The 16,550-nt window shown below is 43.2% G+C and overlaps 1 protein-coding gene across 1 annotated transcript in view; it reads left to right on the top strand.

Annotated features, from left to right (window-relative positions):
- The window catches only part of LTK (leukocyte receptor tyrosine kinase), a 99,823-nt gene that overhangs the window by 76,106 nt on the left and 7,167 nt on the right, over positions 1-16,550 (top strand). Inside the window, exons 12-23 of the mRNA XM_009895724.1 lie at positions 1,415-1,592; positions 2,134-2,284; positions 2,999-3,130; positions 3,655-3,811; positions 4,686-4,868; positions 5,404-5,502; positions 5,989-6,141; positions 6,886-6,996; positions 7,650-7,836; positions 8,690-8,780; positions 11,285-11,349; positions 13,966-14,095. Of these exons, the coding sequence (XP_009894026.1) occupies positions 1,415-1,592; positions 2,134-2,284; positions 2,999-3,130; positions 3,655-3,811; positions 4,686-4,868; positions 5,404-5,502; positions 5,989-6,141; positions 6,886-6,996; positions 7,650-7,836; positions 8,690-8,780; positions 11,285-11,349; positions 13,966-14,095 (1,637 nt within the window). The remainder of the gene's footprint in view (positions 1-1,414; positions 1,593-2,133; positions 2,285-2,998; positions 3,131-3,654; positions 3,812-4,685; positions 4,869-5,403; positions 5,503-5,988; positions 6,142-6,885; positions 6,997-7,649; positions 7,837-8,689; positions 8,781-11,284; positions 11,350-13,965; positions 14,096-16,550) is intronic.

Genomic DNA, 16,550 nt, shown 5'->3' with positions numbered 1-16,550 from the left:
GGGCTGGGCGTGGCCTTGGGCACCCTGGTCGAGTGGGAGGTGCCCCTGCCTATGGCAGGGGAGTTGGAACTCGATGATCTTCAAGGTCCTTTCCGATCTAAACTATTCTATGATTCTATATTGAGTTTTAAAGCCCTGTACATAGCATATGCTACTGCAACATGGTCTTTCTCTTGATCACCTGTTTTTTATATAAAAATCATTAATGTTCTTTGTGAATAATAATAATGTGGATTTTGTTATCAAAGGATCATTAAGAAAAGATATCATCAGGGACAGTTGTTTGTTTCAATGACACTTGACCTTTGGTTTTATAGTTCTGTGAATTTAGAGAATCATAGAATCATAGAATGGTTAGAGTTGGAAGGGACCTTACTGATCATCTAGTTCTAATTCCCCCTGTCCTGGGCAGGGACACCTTCCCCTAGACCAGGTTGCTCAAAGTCCCATCCAACTTGGCCTTGAACACTTCTAGGGATGGGGCCTCCACAACTTCTCTGGGCAATTTGTTCCAGTGCCTCACCACCCTCAGAGTAAAGAATTTCTTCCCAATATCTAATCTAAATCTACCCTCTTTTAGTTTAAAACCATTACCCCTTGTCCCATCACTTATACTCCCTGATAAAGAGTCTCTCCTCATCTTTCCTGTAGGCCCCCTTTAAGTACTGGAAGGTCACTACAGGGTCTCCCCAGAGCCTTCTCTTTTCGAGGCTGAACAAGCCCAGCGCTCTCAGCCTGTCCTCTTAGAACAGGTGCTCCAGCCCCCTGATCACCTTCACAGCTCTCCTCTGGACTCGCTCCAACAGGTCCATGTCCTTCTATGTTGGGGGCCCCAGAGCTGGATGCAGTACTCCAGGTGGAGTCTCACAAGAGCAGAGTAGAGGGGCAGAATCACCTCCCTCAACCTGCTGGCCATGCTTCTTTTGATGCGGCCCAGGATGTGGCTGGCCTTCTGGGCTGTGAGCGCACGTTGCCGGCTCATGTTGAGTTTCTCATTGACCAACATCCCCAAGTCCTTCTCCTTAGAAGTGCAGGACCTTGCACTTGGTCCTGTTGAACTTCACAAGGTTTGCACAGGCACACCTCTCAAGCCTATCAAGATCAAGATTGCCCTGCATAGCATCCCTTCCCTCCACTGTGTTGACTGCTCCACACAGCTTGGTGTCGTTGGCAAACTTGCTGAGGGTGCACTCAATCCCAACATCCATGTCACCAACAAAGATGTTGAATAGTACTGGCCCCAGTACCAACCCTTGAGGAATGCCACTCGTCACTGCTTACCACTTGGACATCGAGCCATTGACCACAACTCTTTGAGTGCAGCCATCCAGCCAATTCCATGCAGCCAATTGCAGATGTCTAAGAAATAAAGAGAAGCTCACATATGCCCCAATTCTTGCTGTTTTGGTCACAGGGGACACATCTGTTGTTCTGTGGTGGTTCACAACCTGTGGTGCCAGTGGTCCACATGGGCCAACTCAAGCTCAGTGTGACAGTGCCTATAAGAACAGCAACGTGTCAGTGTCTGTGGAGAAAGAGGGCAGGCTCCGGGGAGTGCAAGTCTGGAGAGTGCCAGCTACAAATCGATACAGGTGAGTATCAGTGTGTGCTGGAAAGGCAGACAAATTTAACTATTTTTTGTTTGTGGAGTTTCAGGAAGCATAAATGTGGGACCATCTGTACTGAGTGGGGGGAGGCAGCAGTGAAGTAAGAGAGAAATAGGAGTGCTAGCTGTAAGGATTTGTGTCTGAGCTACCGCAAAGCTTGGAAGTGTGGAGTGGAGACTTAGATCAGAACATGAGTGACTGTGGGCATGTGATCAAGTAGAAGTGCTGCCATCATTTCAGTCCCAAAGCCTTGGTCTTCTAGATTTGGCTATGCTAGCTCATGCTATTTGCTCCTGAAGTCTGTCTCCAGTGCTGTAGTGTAGAGTTGGTCTATCCTTTTGAGCAGCCTTGGCTGCATGGGTCTCAGACAAAGAATAGCCATGAGATGCTGCAGCAGGGGAGCCTGCTCGGGATCAATGCCTGTTTGGGATTGCAAGCTGGGGAGAGCTTGCAGATGGAGTTGGTTTGAGGATGAGAAGTATGAGATTTGCCTCTTTAACTACTTACTGCTTACTTTTTCTTCCAGGATTTCTGCCTATGGAGCAGCTGGAGGGAAGGGAGCCAAAAACCACAATAAGAGGTCCCACGGGGTCTTCATCTCGGCCACCTTCCAGCTGGAGAAAGATGAGCTGCTGTACATCTTAGTGGGGCAGCAGGGGGAGGATGCCTGCCCTGGGGTGAGGGCTGCACAAGCACATGTGGACAGAGGCTTTGCAGATACGATTCAGTGAGATTCAGTGGGTGGCTTGGGATTTGGTGATGAAAGATAGAAATCCCAGGATCCAACAATGAAATCCAGTCAGGAGACTGGGAAGAACCAATAAACCAAGTTAGAAAGAATCCCAGAACAAATATAAAGAACTCTGAAAAGAAAAACAATCCCAAAATGCACAAACAAATATGAAGCCCACAAAAACTTTGCTTTAAGCTCCTTGTGTTTGAAATAAGTTCTTCATCAGCTTTCTTCTGCTTATTTTAAGTAGTGAGCTAGTAGGCGAGAGTTGTGTGCTCCCTCTCTTATTTTTCCACAGCCTAGGTTTCTTTCTGTCTGCCAGGATTTCAGATAATTTAATATTATTTATGGACGCATCCAGCAGTATTGTGGCTGCACTGTGTTTAAATACTAAGGTCTGAATCCAAAGCCTATCAAAACCAGTAGGAATCTTCACACTAACTACAGTGGCCCCTGTATTAGACATATGTAATGACAAAATACCTACTCATGACAAACAGAAATTGGTTACATGAATGCTTATATGTGTCTTCTAATGCTAGACCAAATGATTTGAAAGTCCTTTTATCACATAGGCTCAAAAGTTGCCTCTTTTCAGCATGAATTCTTTGGAATTGCCTCTTGCTGATATCTGAGTGCATCTCTTGTCTCCTTTCAGGGCAATCCTGAAACCCAGAAGATCTGCTTAGGGGAGTCATCTCTCATTGAAGATGATTACAAAAAAAAAAAAGACCTGAAGGACTGGGCTGGAGGAGGTGGGGGTGGAGGAGGAGCAACCTACATCTTTAGAGTAAGTATTTCCTCTTTGCATACTCCCTGAGCAGTGTCCGGCTGAGAGACTAGCTCTCATTGCCAATCATGGCATATGATACTCAGTTCTTAAAAAAAGGTGATGAAAAAGGAGTTCCCCTCTCCGTCCCTCCCTATCCTTGTGTCTCTCTTTGACTTTTTGTTGTTTTAATTTAAATCCTTCATCTCTTTTCATATCCTTGATCATACTTGTCACTGTCACTAACTTAGCTGAACTTGTTCCTCAGTTCTTGACAGCTCAGGTCTGGGAATCACACCAGGATCCCACTGTAAAATTGGCAACAGTCCTACCAAAAAAAAAATCCCAAACCCCTGGTGTTATTTTTGTACACAGAAACAATGTGTAAAACATTTTTGTAGTGCAGTTAGGAAACAATCAGTAGCATTGCCCCGGCCTTAGGCCAGTCTTCTTTGGGATGCTTTCATGCTCTTTGGTGAGTTTATGTGAGTTCACATATCCAAGGGATGTGAAGTTTTTCTGATGTTTGATGGGGGGTTTTCCAGCAGAAGGATGGGATTTTCGAACCTTTGCTCATCGCAGCAGGAGGAGGAGGAAAAGCCTATCTGAAGGCTCAGGACAGCTCCCTGGATGACATACCGCTGGAGCAATTTGAGAACAGCACTGCAGTACCTGGAGTCAGTGGGAGGACTGGGGCAGCAGGTGAGACGCTGAAACCATGCAGGGTCTGAATCAGATGGCTGAATATGCAAGTTGTCCTGTAGGCATAAAGTGGGGGGCTTCTCTTTGGTCTTTTGAAGTTTTTCTGTGGCAGTAGGTCATAGAAATATGCTGGTAGTCTATAAAGGATGTCTTATATGGCATGTCACCAGATAAAAAGACAGGTGATGAGTACTCCAGTAGAGACTATTCCATCGGAGAGCTCCTCTCTTCTTTGAAATGACTCAGTGAAAATGATATCTGGGGGATGGAGCACAGTCCTCCACACTGTAACAATGGCCTTTGAAGAGAAGACTTTTTTCCTGATACTCCCCTGAAACCCTAATAGCAAGAATTATGTTGTGGGAATTATACCAGAATTGGAAGCTTATTTATAATCTTGTAGCAGCTGTGCCTAGAATCCATTCCTAAGAAACAAAGAAGTCCAGTGGTTCTCCATCTCCTGCTGTAACAGCCTTATAGAGGAGCCACTAGAGGGAGATGAGGAAATCCAGTTTATTTTTTATTTCCCCAGGGAGCTCAGCATCTCACGTGGCTGAAAGCCCTAACCAGTTATCATGAAGGGGAGTGGTGGGCTCCTTATTTCCCTAATGCTACTAGAAATTGGTGCTAAGGTGCTGGTGGTGCAGCACGTAACACAGGTTGTGCATTAGGTTTCCACTTTGTTATTATCCATGGCAACAAGGAGCTTCTCTGTATATTCTCTTACCCTTAAAGAAGGAGTTAACTTGAATACAGCCACTTAAGAAATTACAAAGGTCCAATTTCTGTTTCTTTACAGTCTCTCTCCTACTTTCCTCTGCTTGTGCTTCCCTCACTTGTTCTCGTTTTGTTCTCTCACTCTCTGACTGTGAAGGTGGAGGTGGTGGCTGGCAAGATGAGACTCTGTTTCCTCAGACTGGGAAGTCCCTTCTGGAAGGTGGAGAAGGGGGTCGAGCTTGTCCTCAAGCACTAGCCAAGCTCCAGTGGGCCACCTCTGGTGGCTTTGGTGGGGGAGGAGGAGCTTGTACTTCTGGTGGAGGAGGTGGAGGCTACAGAGGTAGGTCTGTTGGAGGAATAGTCATGCTGTCTAATTTTGTACCCTTCAGAGCACCTGCGGTTAAGGGTGGGAGCTCTCAGTGCAGAGGTACGCTACTGCAGAAGATGATTCACAGATACTTCAAGGTGAACCTGCCCCACTGTCCACCATCTGTCTTTAATTGGTGAAATCAAGGTTATAGAAGGGTTGCTACATGATTTAGTATTTGGAAGGCGTGCTGAATCGCCCCTTCATTTGTCCCCAGGTTGCCCACAGAAGATGTTCCATTTCTTTTTTCTGTTTAAAGCAAATATATTTTTACCTTGCTGAACTGAGAAACCGACATTGGAATAAGTCACTTCCCTAGCCTTGTACTGGCTTGGCTGGGTCAAGTGAGTGTTTATCCATCAAGGACACCATACCTATTAATATATCCCTGGAAGGTTGCAGGGTGACCCCAGGTGATAAGAGCCAGGAACGAATGCAGCCCTTCGAAGGCATCACATTTTTGCAGCATGCAGCACTGATTGGCTAGCCATATTCTTTCTTTCCCCAGGGGGGCATGCCTCTGATAATGATGATATCACAGCTAGTGGGCAGGATGGCATCTCTTTTGTGAACCCCATTGGAGAGATCTTCTTGCATCCCCTGGCAGGTACGATATACTACTACTTATTCCTCATAGTTCTTTTCTTCCTCCTTTTTTCTTCTTCCTCTCTATTTCCTCTTTCCTGCTCCATCTCCTCCTTTCTTTGCTTTTTATGGATTTCATTCAGGCATATTTCACTCTGCAGGCCAGATCTTTAGATATGGTGATTTCTTTAAATGCATCTATAGCGCTCTGGGACCTTTTTCCTCTCAACCTCTAAGCCAGGAGAGATACCAGTCATCAAGTTCAACTTCACAACCTCAGTCCCAGACATTTCCAGGTCAATTCACTTCAAGACCTCTCTGTTTGCTTGAGGCACCCAATCTCTTCTTCCCTCCTGGCCCCTCTAAGGTGTCCACACTGTGTTGGACTATCTGCTCTACTGCAGAGAAGGAGAGAAGTTATAGGTACTTGCTCTATTTTTTTCCCTTACCGGAACAAGATGGGAAAAGCTAAACTAAACCCACCTTTTGTGTCTGGTTCCTCATTCAGCCATGGAGAGTCATGGTGAGGTGGAGGTTCAGATCTATCTTAACTGCAGCCACTGCCACTCAGACAACTGTAAGCGGGACCCAGACACCAACCTGCCAGTTTGCCAATGTGAGATGGGGGCTGTGCTAGCCAACGACAACGTCACCTGCACTGGTAAGATGTGGAGTTTTATCCTCACTGGATAATGTCTGTGTGCTTTGTATCATCTCTCCTCCTGGCTTTTTTGATGGTCACGTCCCCGAGTTACAGCTGGTGGCTCCGGTGTACACAGCGTTATGAGAAATGTCAGTCAGACATATGGCTGAAAATTCCTGATGTCCTTTCCTTAAACACTGAGCTGCATCTCTATCAACGTCTTCAAAATTCAGGTTTAGATTAGGCAGAAGGTAAAATACCAGTAAAAAGACACAGTGTAAATTTCCTGAATGGGCACAGTGTATCAGATATTTAAGCAGAAATACCTCTCTGGTATAACATACCAGCTACTGCTGAGTTATTTAAGCCACAAATTACTTCCTTCCACAGCAGTTTCCCACTGTGTCTTTTCACCTGATGCCTGATATTCACTGTTATTTTCTAACACAGTCTCTTGTAATTCCAAAGTATCAAGGCTGTAGAGTTTCAACTTGAGAGCAGTGGTGTTACCCATTAGTAAAAAGCTGAAGAACAGATAAGCAGTCTGTGTTTTATCAGTTAGTTTTCTATCTTCAGAATGTTTTTAAAATTATTTAGGTATTTTTTCTGCCTCCAGGGCTTTAGAAGGATTTGCTGTAATTTTTATAAGATAGTCTGACCATGATCTCTGTATTGTTTTCTGAAATAGGACTTTGAGAGGGATGCTCTACAGCAGCTTTGATTGTTTTCTGATTAACACATATCTAATTTTTCTTTATCCAGTGCCCCAGAGTCCTATCCCAGAGGGACACCTTCCTCTCCCACTCCTCGTTGCTGTTGTGGCTGTGATTGTGGTGCTTGGAATGATCCTGACTTGTGGCAGCCTATCTATCAGTAAGTAACTCTTACTCCTTATCACCCTTTGACTTGGCTTTTCCCAGCTAAATTAGACAAAAGGGAACCATTCAACCACATACTTCTACTTGGAGCCAGAGTGTTGTGGTCTCCCAAATGGATGAGAGGGACAGGGAGAAAGAAGTCATAGGAAACATCACCGCCCCACACATGATCCCACAAGCATATGCACAAACATAACTCCAAAGTGCCAGAACTGCTCTGTTCTGGTATTTGCTACTGGCAAAAGAGCTTGGGAAGCCCTCTTAGCAGGCATTTCTTTAGTAGCCACTGCTATATAGGCTGAAGTCACAGCCTGTAATTAAACATATAATTAATTCAGGGAGATGGTGTGCTTTTTGGGACTTGATGCCAGCAAGGTGTCTTGTGGAGCAGCCTTTCCTCAGCCAATGTACAAAGAAGCAGAGGAAACCTAAGTTGCTCCCAGGTGATTAGGACTCTGCAGGAGTTTGCATATCCAGTGTTAAATCACTACAGAGCATGGAGAAGAACGTGATACTGGTAAGCCAGCGATACTTCTTGAACATTTATAATTACAGAGTTGGTTTCTTTCTGTTCTGCGTGGCCAGCATTGTCTTTTCTCTCCAAGTGTTGATCTTGTTTGTGCATTTTTATTTTCTCCCCACCCCCAGTTTATCACCTTAAGAAGCAGCAGCTGGAAGGAGGCAGAGCACGACTGCAGAGCCCAGAATATAAACTGAGCAAAATCCGCACATCAGCCATCATGACAGATTACAACCCCAACTACTGCTTTGCAGGGAAGGCCGCCACTCTGAGTGAGCTGAAGGAGATCCCACGGAAGAACATCTCTCTGCTTCGGTAAGGCTTGCAGCAGGGGCTGCTCCCTGGCACAGGACAGGAAAGGCAGCCTGAGGCAAAGGCAGAGGTAGGGCTCACATGCTTGTTTTACTCATCATCAAGTATCCAGGACAGGAAAGCAAGGTCCACCTGTCTGACTAACTGAAAAGCACCTAGTCCAAGCCAGCCAAAATACAACAGATGTGGCACTTACTATGTTCTCGAAGATATTTTGATTCCATAAAGTTCTCAAGCAGAAGTATAAATTTATGAGTCTCCTGTTCCATCTCCCTGCACAAAGCATAGGGTATTTCACCTCTGTCCTTTTATATGATGTGCTGGATTACACTTGTCACCTGGCAGTAACTCCCTGTAGCAGTATTTCTTTTTCAGCATTTCCTGTCACGAGGAAATTTCCTGTCACGAGGAAATAACATGCTAGGTTGCTCTTTGGCTCTGTGCCATCCATATTATATTGATCAAAGTTATGTAAATTTTAGAAAGAGAAACTTGATTATTCTCATGTGCTGTCTTATACCATCTCCTGAAGACATCAGCCTGCAGCTACCTTATTCTGTTTTTCTCCAGTTCTTTCTTGCCTTGCTTTTGCCACACTTGGTGATGGGGCCCTGGGATTGAGCAGGCTGCTTTATTTGCTCAGAACCAGTAAGGATCCAACCTCCTTGCTTTAGTCACAATGACAGAAAATACTGAGAAGTTATTTTCAGAGGCTTTGAGATGAAAACAAAACTCTGTTGTTGATTCCATCTCTTAGAGCAGGTTCTACTGCTGTTCTTGGACTGGATGAAGAGCTTGGCTAATGCTGGATCTAGGGGCATAGCAACATCTGTTCTCTCTCTTTTTTTCCTTCCAGGGCACTAGGACATGGCGCATTTGGTGAGGTTTATGAGGGAACCGTGATAGGCATTGCAGGGGATCCCAACCCTCTTCAAGTGGCTATCAAGGTCAGTACCCCTAAGTTTCTTATACAACAATAATTACCTGTAAAAGCCATATTATCTTATTACTATTCCAGTTGGAGATTCACATTCATCACATGCATAATGACATATGTATGTGTGTGATGCTGGTTTCCATGCATTGCTGCATCTGGGAATTATAAAATTTTATTCTTAAGCTGTATGGCACTAGCAGCAGCTTGAAAGTAAAGCATCTGTCTTGTTTGCTGCATGCCTAATGGCTGTAAGTTGTGATCTAACTAGGAGGAGAATCTAAAAAGGCCAATCTCTTTTGTAAGCTCCATTCCCTTTGCTCAGGGGAGATAGAATCAGTGCCCTCAGATGGGAAGTTGTGTGAATTAGTCACCTGGAGACTGCATAATATGGCTAGTTAAAATAAAATAACAAATTCTCTGTCAACACAATAAATATAGGTCCCTTGAAATCAATACAGGACCATCAGTTCACTCCAGCAGAGAATCTACCACCATGACTTTTCTGCCACGATGATTTTGCTAGATGATACTAGATGATCTTTAAGGTCCTTTCCAACTCTAACCATTCTACGATTACTGATTCTTATAGATCTGAACAGCCAATAAAAAAAGAAACTTAAGGGGGGAAAAAAATAGCAACAAACAGACATTTTGGGAGCATTGTGGACTAGAAGGGGATTTCTAAATCTTGTATAAAGAAAAGAAAGCCCTGGCAAATATTAGCATGAAGTATCAATGTTACATCAAACAGTAAACATTTATAGTAATGCTTTATACATTATTACTTCTGCATTTCAGTGGTTTTGAGTGCTTTCTCCTAAGTTTTTCACATGACAGTACCGTATTTAAAAATTTGTATTGTTTCTCAATTACATATCCTTTATACTGAGAGTAGTGTTTGCCTATCATAACTTTCAGGTAGTCTCTTAGTATTGCAGCGTTAAATATGCTGCTGTGAATATATATTGTGATATTGTGCTAATTTCCATGTCATTAATGGCAAGAGATAACAGGCTGATTTGCTGTGAAATTACTGCTGTTGCCTCAGGATTTGTCAGTTACTCAGCCCTGAAGTTAAGGATGCTCAGAGCTTGCTTTTGTTCTTTTATAAGCTTGTGACTCAGAGAACCAAACCTGCTTCTATGAGTTCAGCCCAAAACATAGATTTTATTAATAAAAAAAAAGTTCTATTGTTATTTATCCTGTCCTTCAAAACCCTCATAAAAAAACAAAGTGAAAATATCATACATTATGGCATTTTGTTATGAACTTCCCTGTGCCACGGAACAAATGTGCATGAAAACCCAGAGCAGACACTAGCAAGCCGTTGTAACAGCCCAGACCAGTTTCACAGCCCAGACTGGAGGAAGCACCACAGCACAGAGCCAAACAGAAGTAGATTCGCATGTTGCTCAGTTGTGATAATCCAGCGAGGATGTCACCAGTTTTGCAAGTCTCAGCAACGATGGCTACTTATTAGGGCCCCGTCTGCCCACCTGCCCACTTGTTCACCCAGTTCCCTGTAAAGTGGACACCCTGAACATCGTCAAAAGGCTGTTCCTCTCACTGGCTGGAAACTGGTAGTGTGTCCATGGGGCCCAAGCTGTGGCCATGCTCACTTGCTCCATGGGAGAGCGTATGAGTCCTGATCTGACTTTGCAGAAGAAGCAGGTGCAGACTGGGGATAAATTAAAAAATACATTTGCAACATATTCCACATATTGTTTGTGGGTATTCCACCAATTTAATAGATCATCTGCACTGTCCTGTGTGAAGCGATCACTTATTTGAGTTAGCAAAATGCAACTCGGTCTTCTGTAGCACACACTGCTGATGACAAGAACTGTTTCCATGCCAGCTTCACCATGCTGAGCAGTAAATGTCTCACCTCTCTGCACGCAGTTTGGCAGCAGGCACTACACACAGCTGCGGCCAAACCATCATGTAATGTTAAAACAGTGGGCACAGTAGCAGGCGCTGCTTCTATAGCTGCCTGCGCTCTCCGTTCATGTTCATGACTGGCAGATGCTGTCCAGACCTGCTGGCAGGAGAGAAAGCTATAAGGCCACGTAACAGAATTATTTAAATCATGTGACTGTATATATCATACGACATGGAAGCATGCACTGCAATGTGGACATATAGAAAAGTGAAAATAAATTAACCCTTGTCACTTTAAAGTGCTTACTAGATTTGTAAGCCCCTACCTAATGCCTTTCTTGATGTGTACCTGAAGCTATTTTGCTCCAGAACACTGCATACAGTTAAATGCACACAAAAAACTCCAAGTAGGTCACCAGTTTCCTGTTCTAACGTTAACGGCCAGATGGGGCACGTGCAGTCCAATAAACTGGGCACTGAAAAGATGAGGCCCTCCTCGTAGGTTCCTGAAGTGATTCACATTTTACATGCTCATTCTTGTCTATTTTTATTTTTTTTCTTTTCCTCTGGTGGTTATGTAAATGTTCTCAGTTCTTTGGTGGGATGGTCCTCACTGTCTTTACCTCTCAACAGACCCTGCCAGAAGTCTGCTCTGAGCAGGATGAGATGGATTTCCTGATGGAAGCATTGATTATAAGGTATAGTTTAAGGTTTTTATACTGATGGTGGGCAGGGGGAAAAGGAGTAATGCAGGTAATAAGAATTGTTAATTCACTTGCTGGAGTTCGGAAAAGAAATCCAGCCTTGTTTTTCACCAGATGGTGTTTTAGTAGCCTACGAGTTACTGGTTTCAGCTACTTGTTCATCTCAAACAAAGTAACTGAGGTTCTTTTGTTGCACATCTGTTGTGGTTTAATGCCAGTAGGCAGCTGAGCCCCACACAGCAGTGAGATGGGGAAGAGAATTGGAAGGGCAAGATTAAGAAAACTCATGGGTTGAGATGAAGGCAGCATAATAGGTAAAGCAAAAGCTGGGCGTGTAAACAAAGCAACGTAAAGAATTCATTCACTACTTCCCATCGGCAGGCAGGTATTTAGTCATTTCCAGGGAAGCAAGGCTTCATCACGCGTAACAGTTACTTGGGAAGACAAATGCCAAACTACGAATGACCCCCCTTCCTCATTCTTCCCTCAGCTTTTGTTGCTGAGCACAGTGTCATATAGTGTGGGATATCCCTTTGGTCAGCTTGTGTCAGCTGTCCCGGCTGTGTCCCCTCTGAACTTCTTGTGCACCCTCAGCCTACTTGCTGGTGGGGCAGCGTCAGGAGCCTGAACACTATGTAAGCACTGCTCAGCAATAGCTAAAATATCAATGTGATCAATGTTTTGATCACAAATAGAAAACACAGCACCATACGAACTACTGTGAAGAAAATTTACTCTATCCCACCCAAAACCAGTTCAACATCTGAATAAAAAATTCTGCTGGTGGGTTCTACTGGTCATGCTCAGAGGACTAAAAAGGCACAACATTTTTGTACAAACATATTCTGCATTTGAAATGTTTCCTTTTCAAAGAATCCCACTGCCCTTTCTAAGGTCCCTTCCAACCTAAACCATTCTATGATAAGTATAAATCATGTCCCAAAGCCCTTGCTAAAACAAATTTTCCATGATGAAACAGAAAGCAATAGGAAAGCTAAAGATTAGAGCCACCTGTGCAGCAACTCAGAAGTTCAGCCTCCACAAGACCAGCACCAAGGTGGTACAACACAGGCTTTGTGCCAGGGAGGTAAGTTTTTAGGCTTGGATGCAACGGCTTAAACTATATTATCTCTTGCAAATAAAAGTAGGAGTTTTGATAAGAGCAGGTTTGGCAGCTGAAGAAGGAGAAAGTGTGAAAAGCTTTTCCCATTCTGGTTTTCAGGCAGTAGCAAAGCATACTGCAGCCTTTTTGCTTTTCCTATCTGTAGAACTGTTTGCCATAAGTAAGCACTTTTTGCAGTGAAGGTCCTGGGCTTTTACCCTTTCTTTGCACAAAAATAGCTGAGTGAGACACTCCGAAACCTCTGCAGGGATAAGGTAGTGAATATGGCTCTGCACGTGTAGTTGCACAGATGGAACACAGCGCTTCTCCTAGTGTGGCCATTTCTCTTAGATGTGTTCTGGCTTTTGGTGTCTTTGCAAGTTTGACAGAACCTTTATAAGGTCTCATCTGCACAGCCCTCTGACAGTGTACTGGAAAAGATAAGACAGCCTGGAAAAGATAAGACAGCCATTCTTATTACCACCTGTACTTTCAGTATTCCAATCTTGGAATTTACTTCATTAACCCAAATCCATAAGCTTAAAACAATAGTATAATCAAGGGGGACCTTAAAATAATAGTATCGTCAGGGTTGATTGTAAGTGATCGGAATTTATGCATTTTTAATTTGTGCAACATGCAATTCCTCTTCTCATTGTCTGGCCCAGCTCGTACCTAGATGCTAGTTTTCTCATATTAAAGCACGAATCTCATGACATAGTGCCACTTCCTAAAGTCTGCAAGAACTTTGGCAGCTGAACAGGAGGTAACACTGATGTATGTTTTTAAAAGAGCAATTTCAATCGATTACAGAGTGCTTCGATTCACTTAGGAGCACACAACTCTCTCTCTTTCCCAGCTTCCTTTCCATTTTTAGTTTGTGTATTATCCAGGTAATCACTAAACAAGGGAAGATGCTACTTTCTAATGACTGAGTCTTACTAAGCTTCTTGACAGTCTCAGCTTTCTTTTGTAAGAGGCAGAAAGCCATTGCGTAAGCAGCTGCTGTAGTAGGTATTAGCTGAGCCCCTCTTCAGCACACTAGATACTGAACTGAGTCCACCAGACTAGACAGCAGTATATTTAAAATAACTAATTCTGGATTAAAATCCCCACCAGCCAGGATTTTTTTTCACAAATGCCAATAATATTTGCATATTTGAAGTGCTTAGCTTTCTTTTTCCTCTCACGTCACCACCATCTTTCAGTCAGTGTGCCCGTTAAATTCTCTCTTCACAGACAGAAGGCTCTGCTTTACCTTCAGCTTTTCATACCTTCTGTTGAAAGCTCTTCATGGGCAAAGCAAGGCATAAGCCTGATCTTGGGGCTGTCATAATCAGAGGGGCATTTTGATATGGCTGAAGTAGGAATTTGTTTGGTAACTTGCACTGCATCAGGATTTGCTTCAATCCAGGCTGTCAAAGCTCAAGACACACTGAGCGTGATGGATGTCGGCCAGGTACTAATGCTGTCTTTCTCTTCCATGTTGCTGTGATCTTGGCTTTCAGTAAGTTCAATCACCAAAATATTGTGCAGTGCATCGGTGTTAGTCTACAGACGCTGCCTCGCTTCATTCTGCTTGAGCTCATGGCTGGAGGAGATATGAAGAGCTTTCTTCGGCAGAATCGACCCAGGGTGGTGAGATAAGTTCCCTGCTAGGCTTGTGGTTGCTTTTAGTATGACTGTTTTTATTATTTTTATGAATTGGATAAAGGCACTGAAGCCAAGCAGGGCTGGTTATGTGTCCCAGCTCCTACAAACTTCTGTATATATAGATCTGTTTGCTTGATGTAAGCAGATGTTAGTGAGAGAAAATGAAAAAAGTGCCGAGATCTCCAGTCTATTAGTAATGGAGGAGAGGAAAGAGTAAAATTCTGTCCTGCCATGCCAGAGTTCGTCGTCAACTGGACTACAAATTAAGGGGCTTGCTTTACTCGATGTTTGCCTTGGTTTCCGTGCACTGTGATGGTGTGTGAGGAGCTGAACTGATAACACTGATATGCAGTATTGGGAATTTGTAGCACTAGATCCTCAGCAGGTGTGCATCAGCACCATATGGAGATCCACAAATTTATACTAGTTGAAGAACTGATCCTGCATGTAGTGCTGTGACAGGGATTTAAATCAATGCAAATGAAATTATCAAGTCAAATATTTTTTTAAAAAAAAACACCCTACCTTTATAAAAAGCTGTCACAAGGGTTTTTTGCAAATTATCTCTGATTTCTGATTGATGCCAACCAAGTACAGTGAATATTTGGAATTAATTAGTTTCAGTGTTTTTATAATGAACACCTGATTCCAGATATGTGTTCTTGCTTCTTAACAGTGTGATCCTGGGCACCTCTGTTAAAAAAGTATATACCTCTGCTTGAGTGGACACTTAAAAAAAAAAAAAAAAAAAAGAGTTAGGCCTGATTCTACGTTATTTCTTGTTGTATTGAGGTGCCTGTGCTGGCTGCCTGCAGGGGCAGGAGGAGGCTGACCAGTGCCTCGTGTACTCCTACACCACATGATGCAGTTGTACATCTTCTTCTCCACACGCACATGCACCCCAAATTGTTACAACAATATAGCTTCATGTGTATATACTCCTATGCTGGTATTAACATGTTGCTAAAAGATGGAGCTTAATCTCTTCCTCATACAGGAATGGATATACTAATTAAATGCACTTACAGTGGTATAACAGCACACAGATGGAGGAGTTTTTATATCTCTATTTTTGGCATTTATAGTGAAAGTCGTACAATTTCTGTGAGTAGATAAAGTCTGTGGGCAGCAGAGAATAATAAATGCTCTTATTTGGATATTATGTATAGTTGTAACGTAAAGAAGAGTTATTTTTTAAATGTCATGTGGAAACAAACCTGCTGCTATGTTAGCTAGTATTCTGGCAGATAGCAAATACAATAGTTGAAATAGCCTTAGTACTCAAAAAAATTGTCCCTGTACACCTTTTCTAAAAACAGAACTAGGCTCATCATTAATGTGTTTCACAGTAAGTTTCCCTGGCTGCAGGGAAAATGCACGTCTGTCACAGTCTTCTGACAAAGGGATCCCAGAGCAGAGATAAGGTCTGGAAGTTTGTGGTTCTGTTTCTCCTCCTTGCTTTTCATTTCCTCTCCAGAAATGCCTACTTTATAACTATAATAATTCTCCCCGGCAGATGTCCAAGTGCTTTGTACAATAATTTGCCTAGCCAATAAAAATAGTGCTCAATGGCTGTAGTGTATGTTATGTGGTTTGAGCACGAGAAATTACAGCGATAACAGCATCCAGAAATAAAAGCAGCCTTAAAAAGAACAATTTATTTGGTATCTCTCAGGCTTTTGATCAGCAGCGTAGTAATTTCTCCCCACCCTTCCTGAGAGCAATACAGAAGTTCCTGGAGAAACACCAAGGAAATTTCCCTATAGGGAAATAAATTATGGGAAATAAGCAGGGCTCCTGGAGAAAGACTTCTTTATTGTTCTTCGTTAGGGAAGTGCAGATGGTGAAGGGCTGGTACCAGTCCTGGAGTCCTGTGGTAAAGCATTATCCCTTTTTTGCATACTGCTCCTGAGGGTAATCTCTGTCCTTCCACAAGGACGGATAAGTTGATGAATGCTGACTGCTGGTGCAGAAACGTGCACTCGTGCATCTTGCACTCTCTCTGAGTTCATGTGCTGATTTCTGTTGATAATTTATTAACTCATTCTTTAAACGTGGGTGGGTTTTTTTCTCTTCCATCTCACCAATTAAACCTGCTTGTCTTGATTTCATGAAGTCCAACACCAGTAGGGAATAGTCCTCTCCCACCCCCTTTACTAGGCTATTCAAGCCAGGCCATAAATCTCTCACCAACTTGCACTCACACACTGTGCTCAGAACTGAAATATTCTGAAAGTTTTTTGGCTTTAATAAGAGTTTACTCATTTTCTAACTCTTTACTTTGATCTGCTTATGTTCCTCTTTGCTCCTGACTGATTTAACCCTTCCCCCAGTCTGTATGTCTGTCTCTCCCTTTCCCTTCTTCTGCCCCTCTCCTATTATCCTCTGCCTGAACTATATTTTTCAACTCCACTACTCTTCCCTTACAATTTTCTGCGTG

Source organism: Charadrius vociferus, unplaced genomic scaffold (assembly GCF_000708025.1).
Source record: "Charadrius vociferus isolate BGI_N301 unplaced genomic scaffold, ASM70802v2 scaffold111, whole genome shotgun sequence".
NCBI classification, from domain to species: domain Eukaryota; kingdom Metazoa; phylum Chordata; class Aves; order Charadriiformes; family Charadriidae; genus Charadrius; species Charadrius vociferus.
The sequence above is the reverse complement of the archived record's forward strand: the minus strand, read 5'-3'. Positions and strand labels throughout refer to the sequence as shown.